We start from the raw sequence: 14,904 nt of genomic DNA on the forward strand, positions 1-14,904 counted from the left end.
AGCCACTCCAGGCCCATGAAGGGGGTTGGCCATCTGTACTCCGGGCAGGGCTCACCCACCACCTGTGCCCTGGTGCCAAGAGCCTGGAACCAGACCCGGTCTGCCCACCAGAAGGGGCTTTCTCTGTTTTCACCGAGCCAGACTGGAGATGCCAGCACAAGTACCTCCTGGCTGCCTTAATTTCAAGGTTCCCAAGGGCCTCCTTCCTTTCCAAGGGGGAGGCCCTCACAGACAGCCTTCCTGAGAGCTGGGGGAGAGGGGCTAGAGCTCCAGAAAAAGCAAGGTCTGAGGACAGCTGCTCCAGCAGTCACAAAGTCCACATAGTCACGTGTGCCACCGGCTACACTAGGTGGCAGGCAGGTACTGTACTGTGTTTTTTAAAACTTTGAATGAACTAACTCCACTTCAACATTTGAAGGTTTTATTATTATTATCTTTTAAGTCCAGATTTCTGACTTCTCTCACTCAGGTCTCCACAAGCAGCTGTGGACCAGAGGAGTTAGATAACCAATCTCCTATAGACATTTGAACTTGTGACCCCCATTCTAGGTCAATCCACTTAGTTGACAGCTGGGGAAACCAAGGCCCGTAAAGGTTCAGGTCCGATGCCCACCACATCCAGTGTTGAGTCTAGAACCTGGTACCTTGGCCTCACAGAGCAGAGCTTTTCTGCACTGCCATTCTTCAAAGTAAGAAGCCTATTCCCTCCTCTATAAAACGTCAGTGATAATTATCTCCCCTCCCAGGCCTATGTCTGGAACAAAGTAGCACCTGGCCAGGACTCATTCAGTAATGATTCTTTTAAATATGTACTTGTAATACGCCCTCACTGGAAAATGTTGCTGGAAGTGCTGCTTGCTTTCTTTCTCTGCCAGCTTTTAGGAATGGTTATTTTCAATTTCTGATACCCATTCCTTAGGGTTTATTGAGCTCTTATTACCACGGCCTCATTGCCCAACTTCAAGCAGACTTACTCAAGGCTTTACTTCACAACAGACTGTGTTCCTGTAGTGGGGGAGGGTGGGGGGTGGGGGCGGGGTGGGTGTGGCGGGGCTCACCTAAAAGCTCAAGGCCCTGGTCCTGGGCATTAGATTCCAACTCAGAATCAGGAGTAAATCATTCTTCCTTGAGCCTCAGTGTGCCCAACTGTCAAATAGGGATTTGTTCATTTATTCAGTACATATTTCTAGAACCCAGACATGTACTGGCCTGGTGCTGGGAAAGCATTGTAATTATACAAGATATTTAGGGTCTCTGCCCTTAAGAACCTATGTTAGTCAGGAGCTCTTTCTGGTAGGAGAGAGACAAAAAACAAGTAAATCAGTAAGTTGGTTAACACTTGAATGAAAACAAATGGGGTTCTCAAAGCTGAAAGCTTTAGACAGGGTGGTCAGAGAGGTCCTCAGATCAAATGGGAAGGGGTAGACATGCAAAGATGAGGTGGGGATCATTTCAGGCCAGGAACAGCAGGTTCAAGGGCCCTCAGGTGGGCATGTGCCTGGAGTGTCTGAGGAAGAGCAAAGAGGCTAGTGCAGCAGGAGTAGAATGAGCAAGGGGAAAGTCTAGGAACTGAGGCTAGAGATGGGGGTGGCAGGGGCCAGTTATTGTAGGCCAACGTGAGGAGTGTGCCTTCTATTCTTCATGGAGTGGGGAGCCTTTGAAGGCTTTAGAAAGGGAAGGAAGTAATCCAATTTGTACTTTAAAAAAATTCCTCAGGCTGCTGCTGTTGGGAGAGGGGCTGTGGGTGTGCTGAACCACTGACAAAGCAGGGAGACCAGAGGGCAGAAGATGGAAGCCTAGACCAAGCCGGGGGGATAGAGGGAAGCCAGTCTCTACAAAATATGCTTTTGTAGGGGAGGGGCAAGGCCTTGCAGATGGAGGTGGGTGGTAAGGGGGGCATTCCAAGGCTTTTGGAGTGTAATCGAGTGCATGAGGTCCTCTCTGTCAGAGAGCAAGGCCACTGTGGAGGAGGAAAGGATTCAGATTCATTCTGGAGGCTCTCAGCTTGAGATGGCCTTGGCAGTGCACATGGAGCTGCCTGGTGCACTGGGCTATTGAGATAGGAGGTGATACGCCCTTCTGGCTGCTTTCAGGTCTGGTGCTGTGAAACCCTCCAACCATAGTCCAGTTTTGGGGGGACTTTATGAGGGCTGCTGTGGGTAGGAGGAAGATGCCACTGTTCCTATTGTCCAAGCGGCCCCAGGAAGCAGAGGACCCTGTCTGAGAGGAGACAGCCTTCTCTTCAGCCTCCTTGCCTTGGTCCCTGTCTTCCCTTTACCAGTTACATTACCTGAATTCTACTTTACCAAGCTGTGCCCTGCCCACATCGGTCTTCACATGCCTTGGAGGCTGTCCTGCTCCTTTGCTCACAGAGGATGCCTTGATGTGAAGGCATTTCCTTGCCACTCGGTGACTATGGTCCATCCTTCTAGATCCAATCAGTCAATCTTAATGTCTTCCTGACAGGCCCCCAGCTTGTTTCCCCGGGAGGTGATCATTCTCTCCTTAATCCAGAAACATTGGTAACAGTAGTTGCAGGGGCCCAGTTATGATTACAGAGCTTCCTATCTCTCATCTGTTTGACTCCTATTCAGGGCATACTGGATATTGCATCCCATTTTCTGGGTAAAATAACTGATGTGCCCAAGGCTGCTCCTACACATGACCCTTACCCAGTTAGTGCAGTGGGTGGGGGGCATAGGGTAGTAGTCAACCTTCAGGCAGCCTGAGTTTAAGCCCCAGCCCCAGCTCTGCCTAGCTGGGAGGTGAGATAAGGCAAGTCATTTCGCCTCTCTGAGCCTCACCTGTAAAATGGGCAATGACAGAGCTACCTCACGTGTACCCATTTTGAGGCTTCAGTTGGCTAAGGTACCATCCATTCTCATTCATAGTAGTTGTATTCATAAAATCTGACAAACACTGAATTAGTGAATACTGAACCATTGCTCCTATGGGAAATAGAGGCCCTGCACATTTTCACCAACTAATCAGTACATATATTGTTTTGTGTGTGTCTGTTTAAAGATACCTTATTTAATGTACTGATAATTTATTAACACTGAATTGGCCAATAGCACTATAACTCACACCTGAACAAGGCTTATCTGCCACGCGTTTTCTCCATAGGCATATCACAGCCTTCTTGCACTCAGGAATGCTAGATAGCACTTCAGCACTATACTTGGGGGCATTTTAAATAGAGAATCACCAATAAAAAGTACAAAAATGGAAAAACATAGCACTAAATGGACCAGGAAACGGACACTTGTTTACAGTGTGAGAGCCGAAACAAGAAGGCAGAGAGAGTCACCTGTTCAACCTTAGCCGGGAACCTTGTGCATTGGGTGACTCAACTTTTCCTCTGTGCGTGTCTGAGAGTGACCACAAACCCCCTGTGACTATTGATTTTGGGGTTACAAATAAATTTTATCAAGGAGGTGAATTCATAGTTACAGGAGGATTGACTATATGTGAAGAGTTTGCTCAGGCCAGGCTTAGTCAGTGCTCAGTGTAGGTCTGCTTTTAGTATTGGAACCATTACCCACAGGAGTGCATCCTGGTTTCTGGACAAGACTCCAAGGCAGGGCCAGGGCTCCCTGAGCTATGTGGCTTTGTCTTCCCCAGTGTACCGCCTTTGTGTCCTCTTGGCTCCTATGGGTTTTGGGATTTGAAACAGGTGTAGATTCCAGAGGCCTTGAATGCCCCCACTGAAGGGTTTGTTCCAAGTCCACTCACTGGGACTTGGCACCATGGAAAGGTTTCAAACCAAGTAACGGAAAGGCAGGACAGGAGGTTGGGGGACCAGGGAGGAGCGGTGTGGGTGGTCCAGGGGAGGCTGGCTCTAGGTCATGGGGAGAGGAACAGATAAGAAAGGCAGTTAGGAAGCACCTGGCTGTGGGGAGTGGGGGGGGGGGGGGTCCCAGGAGGATTTTGGGGGTAAGAAGTGCTGCCAGGCCCTCTTACTGGAGTTTGAAATTAAAGTTTGACATTGCTGACTCTTGGGGCACAGTGAGGGAGGTGGCTTCCAGACTGACACAGTGGGAGAGTGGGGGTCACACGGGTTGTCAACAGGAAAGTGGCTCTGAGAGGGCAGTCTGTCCCTGATCCTGACCCAGCTGCTCAGAATTCCCTTCCAACTTCCCCGGCTTCTGGGGAAGAAACAGGGAAGAAGGGAGGAATTTGAGGCTGGTAAGTGAGAGCTTTGAGTTCTGTTTTTTACCATAGCACACAAAATGAGTGGCCTGATTTAGCTGTGTGGTTTCACAGGTTGCTTTTCGGTGAGAGAGGGAATGGGATCTTCTAGGCCCTCAGCCCTTCCTTTGACGAGCCCTTTCCTAAGCCTGGCAGAGCCAGCAAAGGGAGTTGAGGCGGCTCTGGCTCCAAGGCCAGCTCTGTCCGCTCACGTGGGGCTTAAGAGGGCCCCACTGCCTCTTCTGTGAAGCCTGCTGCCATAGCTCTCATGCTATCTGTGGCCCCCCACATCCACTCCTCTTCAGGAGTCTAGGCCTCTTCTTCAGCTCCCCTGCCAAGCTTGAACCCCTGGTTGCCTGCAACACAAGGGTTGTGCCAGGCCTCCAAGGCACTTGCAGTGGGGCTAACTTCCTGGGGTTGCTGCATCTATAACTCTTGGGAGATGGGGGTCACAGCCATTCCACTGTTTGAAGCTCTATTTGGCCATCTTATTACATCTTGATGTTAAAAAACACAATGTAGAAATAAATTCATTCTGACCTGATAAGAGTTTGCTGGATAAAATCTTGAAGCAGAAGGCAGAAATGAGACAAAGGGAGCTTCTTCTTAGAAGAAACAAGGACTTGTGTGCTGTGGGGCAGGAGGCTGGGCTGGATGTCTGGGGCCGGGGGCAGGCTGCACGGAGGAGGCATTGCACAACTGGCTCCTGTCTAAGCCTGAGCTTGAGGGATTGGCATGGCCAAGCTGGGGGCAGGGAAGCACGTGGCCCCCGGGGGCAGTGGCTCAGTGTGCACACATTGCTGTGGCTCAGCAGGTATTTCACTTGGGGTCTTTGAAAATGTGTGTAAGGACCAGCTGGAGGAGATGGTCACACTCAGGGGATGTTCACTCTCTAGCTTCTTGGGCTGAAAAGTTTTCCAGAGTGAGTGGATGAAAAAGTTGGACCTGTGTGCTATGTTATTATAAACTGTGGCATGTGGAATATCTCCCAGGGCCAGGGAGGGCCGCAGTCACATCTTGGAAGAGGCAATGCTGGCCAGGTCCCACATCTTGGGTCTCTGGGGCACTTGCCCCACCTCTAAAATTTAACTGGCAAATGATGACTGTGCACCGTCTGGGCTAGTAACACGCGTGGGACACACTCTCCATCAGGGGCATGGCCACAGCCCTGAGTGCTCCAGCTGACCCACAGAGAGAGGAGGGGGGCAGACCGCCTGGGCCAGCAAGAGCGTTGGATGGAGGGACTGGCTGAAGGACCTGGAAAGGGATTCTGGTAGAATGAGCGCATGTGCAAAGGCTTGGGTGCATGCGGAGTGTGGTGTGTTTGGAAATGGGTACATGTGGCTCTCTGAAGCTGGAGGGGCCATCCTAGGGGGTGGGGGGACAGGAGATGAAGCTACAGAGATGGGTGGTTGGGAGTAGGCTTTAGAAAGGGCTCCAAATTTGGGAGGAGACAAGAACCTTGCATACTCCAGTGTTGGGAGCCTATAAGGGAGCCTTCTCTAAGGCTAAGTAATCTTGATTTGGGGCAGCTGAAGGGTTTTTGTAACAATGATGAGGTTCATTTTCTCATTCAACAAATATTATCGAGAGCTTTCTATAAAGCTTAAGGTGTTGCCCTGGGCCTGAGATATGACCCAATATGCCAAGACAGACAGAGTTCCCCCCAGTCCCAAGCCTGTAACCATCAACAAGTAAATGCCTAAATGAGCTGATGACAGATGTGACAGATGGTCGAATGGAGATGCTGGCCCATCTGAAAGCAGAGGAAAGTCAGAGGAGGCCTCTCTGAAGAAGTGACATTTGAAATGTGAGGAGTGGAAGCTTTCCAGGTAGAAGGAGCAGCATGTGCAAGAGCCCCAAGGTGGGAAGAAGGGCGGTGACGGTGTTGCTAGAAGGGGCAGGGGCAGTTGTTGGCCTGTATTTCATGGCATTTCCCACTTGTGAAATGAGAGCTGTTCCGTACAGTTGGGTCCCATCCCCCTGCCCTGGGGAAAGACTGTGCACAGAGCTGAGGGATGCCTGTCACCCAGAGAGCCCCTGACAACCTGAAATCCTCCCTGTGAGTCACATTACTTATCTGGCTGTGACTTGTGCCCAGGAGACAAAAAAAAAATCCAAGATAAGTTCACCTTTCCTCTTATCACACCTGGCCCGGCCTCTCGCTAGTTCACTTTCCCTCTAATGAGTGGCTGTCTCAGCCAGGGCTCAGGCCTCTGAGTACGTGTCAGCAGGACTCTGGACCTAGACAACCCTGAGCAGGAGGCTGGAGGGTCAGTCCTCTGTCCAAACTCCTGATTGTGGGCACCTCACTGTCTCCTGGTGGGGGTGCCTCTTCCACACAGATCCCTGCACGCACTAACTCCTCCAGGCCAGTGGGAACTCCACCCCACAGATGGGGACAAGGACCCTGACTGGGGTCACACAGCCTTTGTCAGACTTAGAACCTACGGTTCTGGGTCTGCAGGGCACTGTTGGCCATTGGCTTCAACGAGCTGCTCTTAATGTCCGGCTCTTGCAGGAAAACTTTCCCCAGGGTTGTATAGAGAACCAGCCCAGCCTCTCCGACCAGTGACCTGGGGATAGTACCATTTTGGCTCACAACCCCCACCCTAGGCCTGGCTCACTGTGTACCACAAACTAGTAGCCATGCCAGCCCTGGGCTGAGCCTTACCCTCTGTGACGTAGCCTATGTAATCCCTCCCTGTGGCCATCAAATTAGTATATGACAGAGCTGGGATCTGAACTCAGGCTTGTCTGGTTCCTTGCTGCCCTCTGGTTTCTGGCTTCTTATCATCAAGTGAATGGAATGACTCAAATGGTAGGATTTCAGGTAGTAGAGAGAAGGGATTCAGAGCAGGAATCTCTTCTTCATTCAATGATGGGAGGTTCCGCACCTATCCTTGAGTAGGAGAACAAATGGGAAAATGGTTTGAGTTTGTCAAGGGCTGTGTGAATATGGTGTGCTATTTAGAACTCCTCCCCACCCACTGAACAGATGAGAGTACTGAAAAGTCCAGAGTGAGGCAGGCACTTTTGTGAGGAATTGCCAGGGCCTAGAAGCCAGGCTTCTGCCTTCAGTCTAGCCCTTCTTCCCCCAGCAGTCAGATCTCAACTTGGGCATCCCCCTGCAGACAGGCTCCAGGGTCTAGCAGGATACTGTGGGGCACAGTGATCAGTGAAGGCCCTAGACACCTGCAGCCCCAGCCTGGCAGAGAGGGGCCTGAAGACTGGGTAGCAGAATGAGGTAGGCTGTGCAACCAAACAGATGTGGTTGCCACTTACTGTTAGCAACTCTGGGTGTTATCTGACCCTGAACCTCACATGCCCCTACTATAGAGTGGGCATAATCATATCCCCACTTTACAGAGTCACTGTGAGGTTTAAATTACAAAGCCATAAAACTGAGCACAGCTCAGTAAATGACCCACCTTGAGGCTGTGAGCCTGTGTGCACAGCCAGCTGAACACAGGAGCCCATCTTGCTTGAGCAGGCCTTTTCCTTCTCTGGCAGTACAAGAGAGGGTCATGTGCCTGTTGACCAAAGCGCCGCCCCCTGCTTGCTCTGCTGCCCATGTTCTTCTGCCCATGTGCCACATTTCTCAGGTGGGGTAGGCAGAGACTGGGTGTGTCTGGTGGGATCCCCAGGTTTTCTCAACGCCTCAGCAGGACTGGGAAATTCTGAACAGAGTAGGAATTGAGTGCTCCTGGTTCTGAGCTCCCAGAGCCCTTTGTCACCTCCAGACTCAGGCGTGAGGCATGGCTCCCAGCTCCTGGGCTCTTCTGCTGTGGCATCTGTTACTGTTCACTCATTTCATGGCTGTTTCTCTGCTGATGAGGCTCCTAGCTTTCCTGGAGTCTGTATAGGGCCTGGCCTAACACAAGTCTGTCAGATGAACTGACAGATGGAAGGGCTTTTTAAATTAAATTTTTATATTTAAGTAATTGTAATTTACATACAGTTGTAATAAATAATACAGAGGGATCCTATCTACTCTTTACCCAGTTTCCCTCAATGGTAAAGTATTGCAAAATTAATATAATATCATAATATATCAGAATATTGCATAGTATATCACAATATCAGAATACTGACATAGATACCATCCAGCCAACCTTACTGACTTCACCATTTTCCCTTTACTTGCTTTGTGTTTAGTGCTCAGCAGCTTCGTCGTGTGCAAGTTCACGGTCCACCTCCTGTTCTAATTCTTGGCACACAGAGGATCCTTCTTGTCACCCTTTTATAGCCACAACCATGTCCCTCCCTGCCTCTACATCACCCTCTGACCTGCATCTCCCTACCTGCCACTAATCTCCACATCTTTATAATCAGGTCATTTCAAGAATGTTTTGCAAATAGAACCATACAGTATGTAGCTTTTTGAGATTGCTTTTTTCACTTGGTATAATTCACTTGAGATTTGTCCAAGTTGTTGCTTATATCAGTAGCTGGTTCTTTTTTACCGATCAGGGGTATTCCACAGTCTGGATGTACCACAGACTGTTTAACCAGTCACTGAGGTTGTTTCTAGTTTTGGGCTATGACAAATAAAGCTGTCATGAACACTCATGTATAAGTTTTTTTCTTGTGAACATGTTACCATTTCTATGGGATAAATAAATGCCCAAGAGTGCAACTGCTGGTTTGTAGAATAATTGCATATTTAGTTTTAAAGGAAACTGCCAGGGGGAGCAGATTCATGATCTTTGTGATCAAGAATTTGTGAGTTCAAGCCCCACATTGGATGTAGAGATTACTTAAAAATACAGTCTTTTAGAAAAGAAAAGAAACTACCAAACCATTTTCCAGGGTGGTGGTACCATTTCACATTCCCACCAGCAACATATGAGTAATTCAGTTTCCCCACATCCTCACCAGCACTTAGTGTTGTCACTGTTTTTTAATTTAGCCATTCTGATATGGTTGTGTAGTGACATCTCATAGTGGCAGATGGATAGATTCTGCTGTGCCTTGCTCACGGCCCCTGTGGCACTGGGCCTGGTTTTGTGGGTCTCTATTGGGCCATCACCATGAACAGTAGTACCTTGAAAGCAGAGCTCAAAGTCACTCATCTGACTCCCACTCCCAGTCCCAGTTTGTTTTAGTCCTCATGGGGGAAACAGCATTTAGAGTTAAGATGCTGAGAAAAGCCCCAGGATCTGACCCAGCCCCTCACAGCAAGTAGCTACTGCTGTTTCAACAGCACCTTCTGTTTCAGACAAAAAGTTGAGCATGTAAGAAGCCAGCTGTGGGCCTTTACTGTGGGCCAGTCCCAGGCCAGGCTGGAATGGGATTCAGAGATGACCCCAGCCCCCACCATGGTAGGGCCTGGTTCCCTGAATCACGGTGGAGAACGGGGAATTGGACCAGGTATGGTGGACTCTTGAGGGAGGCAGACTGGTATATGGGGTTTTCACATAATGAGGGGATGGTGGGAATAGCAAGATGGGAGTAGGGTTAGCTGGATCCTAAAGGATGTATTGGTCTTTGACCAGATAGAAAGGGGGCATCCAAGCAAAGGGAAGGTAAAAAAGGAAAAGACCAGCGGGAACAGTAGGTCTGTCTGTGAGCTTGAGGAGGGAGCAAGGTTAACATTCTTCAGCACTCCTGACCTCTGTATCACTGTCACCGCATCCCCTGCCACTGGGTCAGGCTCTTTCACAGGCTGTGGCACCATGAACTTTATCATCTAGTCCATGCTCCAGCTGGATAATATCTTTGTGTGTGACTATGAGGTGGAGGATGTCATTGGTCCATGTTGGCATTCCCAGCTAGACCTGGCCTTGGACTAGTAGAAGAGTGGGCAGGGCCTATGTCTGTCTGTCTTGGTCACTGCTGTGTCAGACCCCCATTCTCCTGCTCCACAAATCCTTCCTGAGGGAATAGCCAAGGCCAGAGCTAGGGCCAGGTCAGGTGGGGCCTCAGACTTGAAAGGGGTTCCAAAGGTTTGGGACCTTACCTTCTCCTTGCCCTCCTCTCTTCTATCTGCAGGTTCATCATGTCTAGTGGCTTATAAGAAGACTCCACCACCAGTCCCTCCACGTACCACGTCAAAACCCTTCATCTCTGTCACAGTCCAGAGCAGCACCGAGTCTGCCCAGGACACCTACTTGGACAGCCAGGACCACAAGAGTGAGGTGACAAGCCAGTCGGGCCTCAGCAACTCGTCAGACAGCCTGGACAGCAGTACCCGACCGCCCAGTGTGACACGGGGTGGAGTCATCCCAGCCCCTGAGGCCCCGGAGCCACCCCCAAAACATGCAGCTCTGAAGAGTGAACAAGGGACGCTGACCAGCTCTGAATCCCACCCCGAGGCCATCCCCAAAAGGAAACTGTCATCTATAGGAATACAAGTAGGGGTCCCTTTCACACTCTTATGTCCTCAGCCCACCCTGTGCACCTGCCTGCGTGTAATTACATCTGGTGGAGGCCCACTAGGTCTCCTGGGCAAAGTGGTTTGTCTCTTTTGGAGGGTTGGCTCCAAGTGGCCGAACCAAATTCCACCCATAGCCATGCCTTCCTTACGTTTGCCCACATGTTGCAATCTGTAGCCGTGGGCATGTGTCCCTGTTTCTCCAGTGGGTCATCCCAGTCAATGTAGTTACACTCAGCCAGCCATCTCCTGTCCACTGTTCACCTGTCTGTCTGTCTGTCCATTCCACCCTTTGCCCTGCCAGCCAACGCGTGGGAGGTGGGACTGGCCTAACAGTTCTCTAATCCAAGGTCAGCTCGGGTGCGGAGGCCGCAGCCCCGCTTGGCAGCGGGAGCAGCATGGAGCCTAGACGTCGATGGGCCTGGGGCCCAGGACCCAGGGCCCTTGAGCCATGGGGGTTGCTTGAGGGGAACTTTACCCAGAGCCTTCTCGGGCCTGGGGGACAGGTAGGTGGTTTGAGGCACCAGGCCCATGTCAAGTTGAGAAGTGTGATGCTGGTCCTGAGGTCTCCCTCCATAGGAAAGGATCCAGGCAGATATTTCCCCAGGACCAAGTGGCCAAAGCCAGCAGACCCTCCTGGAAGCCAAACTCCCTGTCCACCCACAGCAGGACAGGGTGTACCAGCTCCCCTCTACTGCTTCACAGCACCTCCTGTACACATCAGACCACAGTAATCTGTCTTGTCGGCTGAGCTGGGGAAACTTGAGCCCTGCTTTGCAGATTCAAGAGTTGTTCTCAGTCCAGAGTGCAAGGACTCTACCTGCCCTGACTGAGCCTCCAGACTAAAGTGGAACACGCTCAGGGCACAGAAGAAGGAAAGTGGCTACAGTGAGCATTGAGCTTGAGAAAGGTGGAGCCCTCAAGGAGGTCAGGGTGGTGTGCATTGTGGCTTAGGGCTGGAAGGGCTCTCCCATTTCCCCAGCTGCCTCTGATAACTGGATGTGGCTGAGTGGATGGCAGAGGGCTAGAATGCCAAAAGAACTTGGGACACAAGGGAGACTGAATGGGTTCCAACCAGAGAAAAACTCATTAGCCAGTTTCTTGCACTTGCCTGGGCTTCAGTTTCCCCACATGTACAGGAACAGAGTTGTCCGGGAGATTAATGTTTTCTGGGCTCCTTCATAAGGGGTTCAAGTCCCTGCCCTGTGCAGCTGCTCCAGGAGGGATTCTAAGGGACATAGAAAGTAGCCTAGTCTCTTGGTCTTAACCACGCAGGGTCTTTGGGCAGCCCCATCCTCTCCCTGGCCAAACCAGATACTCCAGTCTTTTCAGAAGGTCTTAGTCTCACTGTTGGTTCCTTTCATCCAGAAATTTACCTGGGGATGAGCATCCTAGCTCTTGGGCCTTCCCCTTCCCTGGTTTCACCCCCACCTGTTCCAAGCTCTTGTCGCAGCTCTTTGAGATTGGTGATGCTGTACTCCCTGAGCTGGCGCCTGCTGAAGGAGAAATGCAGTTGCATCCCCGTGGCGAGGAGGAGCCTGGCGCCCAACCCTCTGCCACTTCTGTGAAGCCAAGAGATTGGGAGTCCCCAATTTCCAAGGATACCCTGACAACCCTTATCCCATCCCTTGGTACCTCAAGCCCTAGGTCAAGTGTGGATTCTCCCTCATCCATGAGCAATGATGGAAGGGCCGGCCTGGCTGCTCCACGTCCATGCAGCTTTGTCCCAAAGAAGAAAGGCAGATTCGGGGTATCACTGCTGCCGTGTTTCCTTCCACTTCACAGGAGTGGAGAAAAAGCACTAGCTTTGCACTTGGCCCTGTCCCTGGCCCTTTCTGCTGCTCCCCAGGCCCACCCACTGCTGAAAGTAACCTCAGCCATCGAGGCCCAGGGACTGCATCCTGTAGCGTCCTGGGACCTTATTGGCTATTGCCTTGGGGCAGTTTTCAAATCCAGAACCGATGTCCAAGGTTTGGCCCTAGTACAGGCACCTCCAGCCTGCCCTTCAGCTGCAGGGTTGGGGAGTGATCTTTGCCTCAAGACAGCCCCCAGCTTCGACTACACCAGATAACGGCTGTGGCTTTGTGTGTGTGTGTGTGTGTTTTCTTTCTCTTTCGTCGTCCTTCTTTTTTTTCTTCTCTTTGATGCGTGTAAAGGAGAGGACTAGAAGGAACGGTTCCCACCTCTCGGAGGACAACGGACCCAAAGCAATCGATGTGATGGCACCCTCCTCAGAGTAGGGAAAGCCAGTCATCTCCACCCCATCCCACCTCCCGCCCACCCACCTGCCCGCTCCGCGCGAATGAGCAGTGCCCGGCTTAACTGGGTCCAGCCTCGGGCCCACGTGCAGTGTCCGCATGCCTCGTGTCTGTCTGTCCTTCTGCGTCGTCCCACTAATGTGAATTTCAGCAGCAAGTGTGGTGTTTGTTTTTTATTTTTGTCTTTGTCTCCGTGCCGTTGCTGTCGTTGTCCTTCAATAAGGTTGACTGCATTCAGCCAGTGCCAAAAGAGGAGCCCAGTCCCGCTACCAAATTCCAGTCCATCGGGGTTCAGGTAGAGGACGACTGGCGGTAAGTCGCATAGAGGCGGTGGCTGCCTCTCCCTCTCCTCCCCTTCCCTCTGCTCTCACCTCTCCTGCTCTCCCTAACCCACTTCTCCTTGCTGGATTTCTGATAACCAAGCTGGGTTTGGGGTTTGGGCAGTGGCCCAGGCATTGGAGGCTGGGCAGGCAGGCGGGCGGGCCCATGAGCGCTTGCTCTGTGAGATCAATTGGCCCACGGGGGGCCGCAGCCGGCAGAGACACGGCCCAGCACCCCAATGTTGGTGGTCTTCTGGCCCCCACTGCAGTAAACAGGCAACCTTATGACCTTGTCCATGTGTGTGTGTGCGCGTGTGGGCGCGGGTGGGGCAAGGGCTGAGCAGAGAATGAGGCAGGGGCTGTGGGACCCGCTTCAGGCGCATGGTGAGCAGACGATGCATCCGTTTCTCTGTCTCCCGTGTGTCCGGGTCGGGGTGGCCTCTGGTCTCTGGCCCTCTTGGTGACTCTCACCCCTTCCTGTCCCCACCCCACTCCACCCCCCTGTCCTCCCCCCAGAAGCAGCGCCCCCTCTCACAGCATGTCCTCCCGACGGGACACCGACTCAGATACCCAGGATGCCAACGACTCAAGCTGTAAGTCATCTGAGAGGAGCCTCCCGGACTGTACCCCACACCCCAACTCCATCAGCATCGATGCCGGCCCTCGGCAGGTCCCCAAGATTGCCCAGATCAAGCGCAACCTCTCCTATGGAGACAACAGCGACCCTGCCCTAGAGGCATCCTCGCTGCCCCCGCCTGACCCCTGGCTCGAGACCTCCTCCAGCTCCCCGGCAGAGCCAGCACAGCCAGGGGCGTGCCGCCGGGACGGCTACTGGTTCTTGAAACTACTTCAGGCAGAAACAGAGCGGCTGGAGGGCTGGTGCTGCCAGATGGACAAGGAGACCAAAGAGAACAACCTCTCTGAAGAAGGTGAGTGCTGCAGGGATGGGCCCCGGGCTGGAGAGAAAGGTGCACAGCTCGTTCTCCAGCCTCGGAGCCTCCAAGTGGGAAAGGCCTCAGTTTCTCTTCTTGAGTCAGCTGTGAGCTCTCCTCTTATTTCCATTCTTTCCTCCCTTCTATCTACCTAAGCTGAGCTTTCTCAAGGAAGGGTGTACAGGCTGTGGGCTTGAATCCCAGCCCTTCCCTTCCTAGTGAAGTGACCTTAGTCAAGTGCCTCCGAACCCTCCGTTTCTTCTATGTAATGTAGAGCTACTCCTGCCTTCTCTGGGGGCATTTGTGAGGATTGAAGGTGGCAGTGCATGTAAAGGGCCCGAAGACGTGTGGGACACAGAAAGTTGGTACCATGCTTATGTCTTTTTTTTTTTTTTTTATTTATTTTTGGGACAGAGAGAGACAGAGCATGAACGGGGGAGGGGCAGAGAGAGAGGGAGACACAGAATCCGAAACAGGCTCCAGGCTCCGAGCCATCAGCCCAGAGCCCGACGCGGGGCTCGAACTCACGGACCGCGAGATCGTGACCTGGCTGAAGTCGGACGCTTAACCGACTACGCCACCCAGGCGCCCCCATGCTTATGTCTTAAACAGCTCCTTATTGAGTGCCTACTGTATGCCAGGCACCAAGGATCTAACCATGGGCCTCAGCAGGGTGTGAGGAACTGTGAATGGGTGAAATAGAAGCCATCTACTTCTCTACTTCTGTTTCTCTCTATCCATGCCTCTTTCCAAAAATCCCTCTAGGAAATGAGTTCCAGAAAGAGCTAAAAATATGTAGGGAGCCTAGATTCACAGGTGGTTGTTAG

At 51.8% G+C, this 14,904-nt stretch overlaps 1 protein-coding gene across 11 annotated transcripts in view; it reads left to right on the plus strand.

The window, feature by feature from the left end:
• The window catches only part of DLGAP4 (DLG associated protein 4), a 199,059-nt gene that overhangs the window by 154,817 nt on the left and 29,338 nt on the right, over window positions 1–14,904 (plus strand). For 7 of the 11 annotated variants that reach the window (XM_078444100.2, XM_060617109.3, XM_060617107.3 and 4 more), the window contains 3 exons: window positions 10,186–10,547; window positions 13,049–13,137; window positions 13,662–14,074. In XM_078444100.2, coding sequence (XP_078300226.1) covers window positions 10,186–10,547; window positions 13,049–13,137; window positions 13,662–14,074 — 864 coding nt within the window. Of the gene's footprint in view, window positions 1–9,437; window positions 9,565–10,185; window positions 10,548–12,723; window positions 12,804–13,048; window positions 13,138–13,661; window positions 14,075–14,904 lie in introns of those variants that run through there. The other 4 variants (XM_060617117.3, XM_060617131.3, XM_060617152.3 and 1 more) reach the window with 3 other exon arrangements.

This window comes from Panthera onca, chromosome A3, assembly GCF_046562875.1.
Source record: "Panthera onca isolate mPanOnc1 chromosome A3, mPanOnc1 haplotype 2, whole genome shotgun sequence".
Taxonomy (NCBI): Eukaryota; Metazoa; Chordata; class Mammalia; order Carnivora; family Felidae; genus Panthera; species Panthera onca.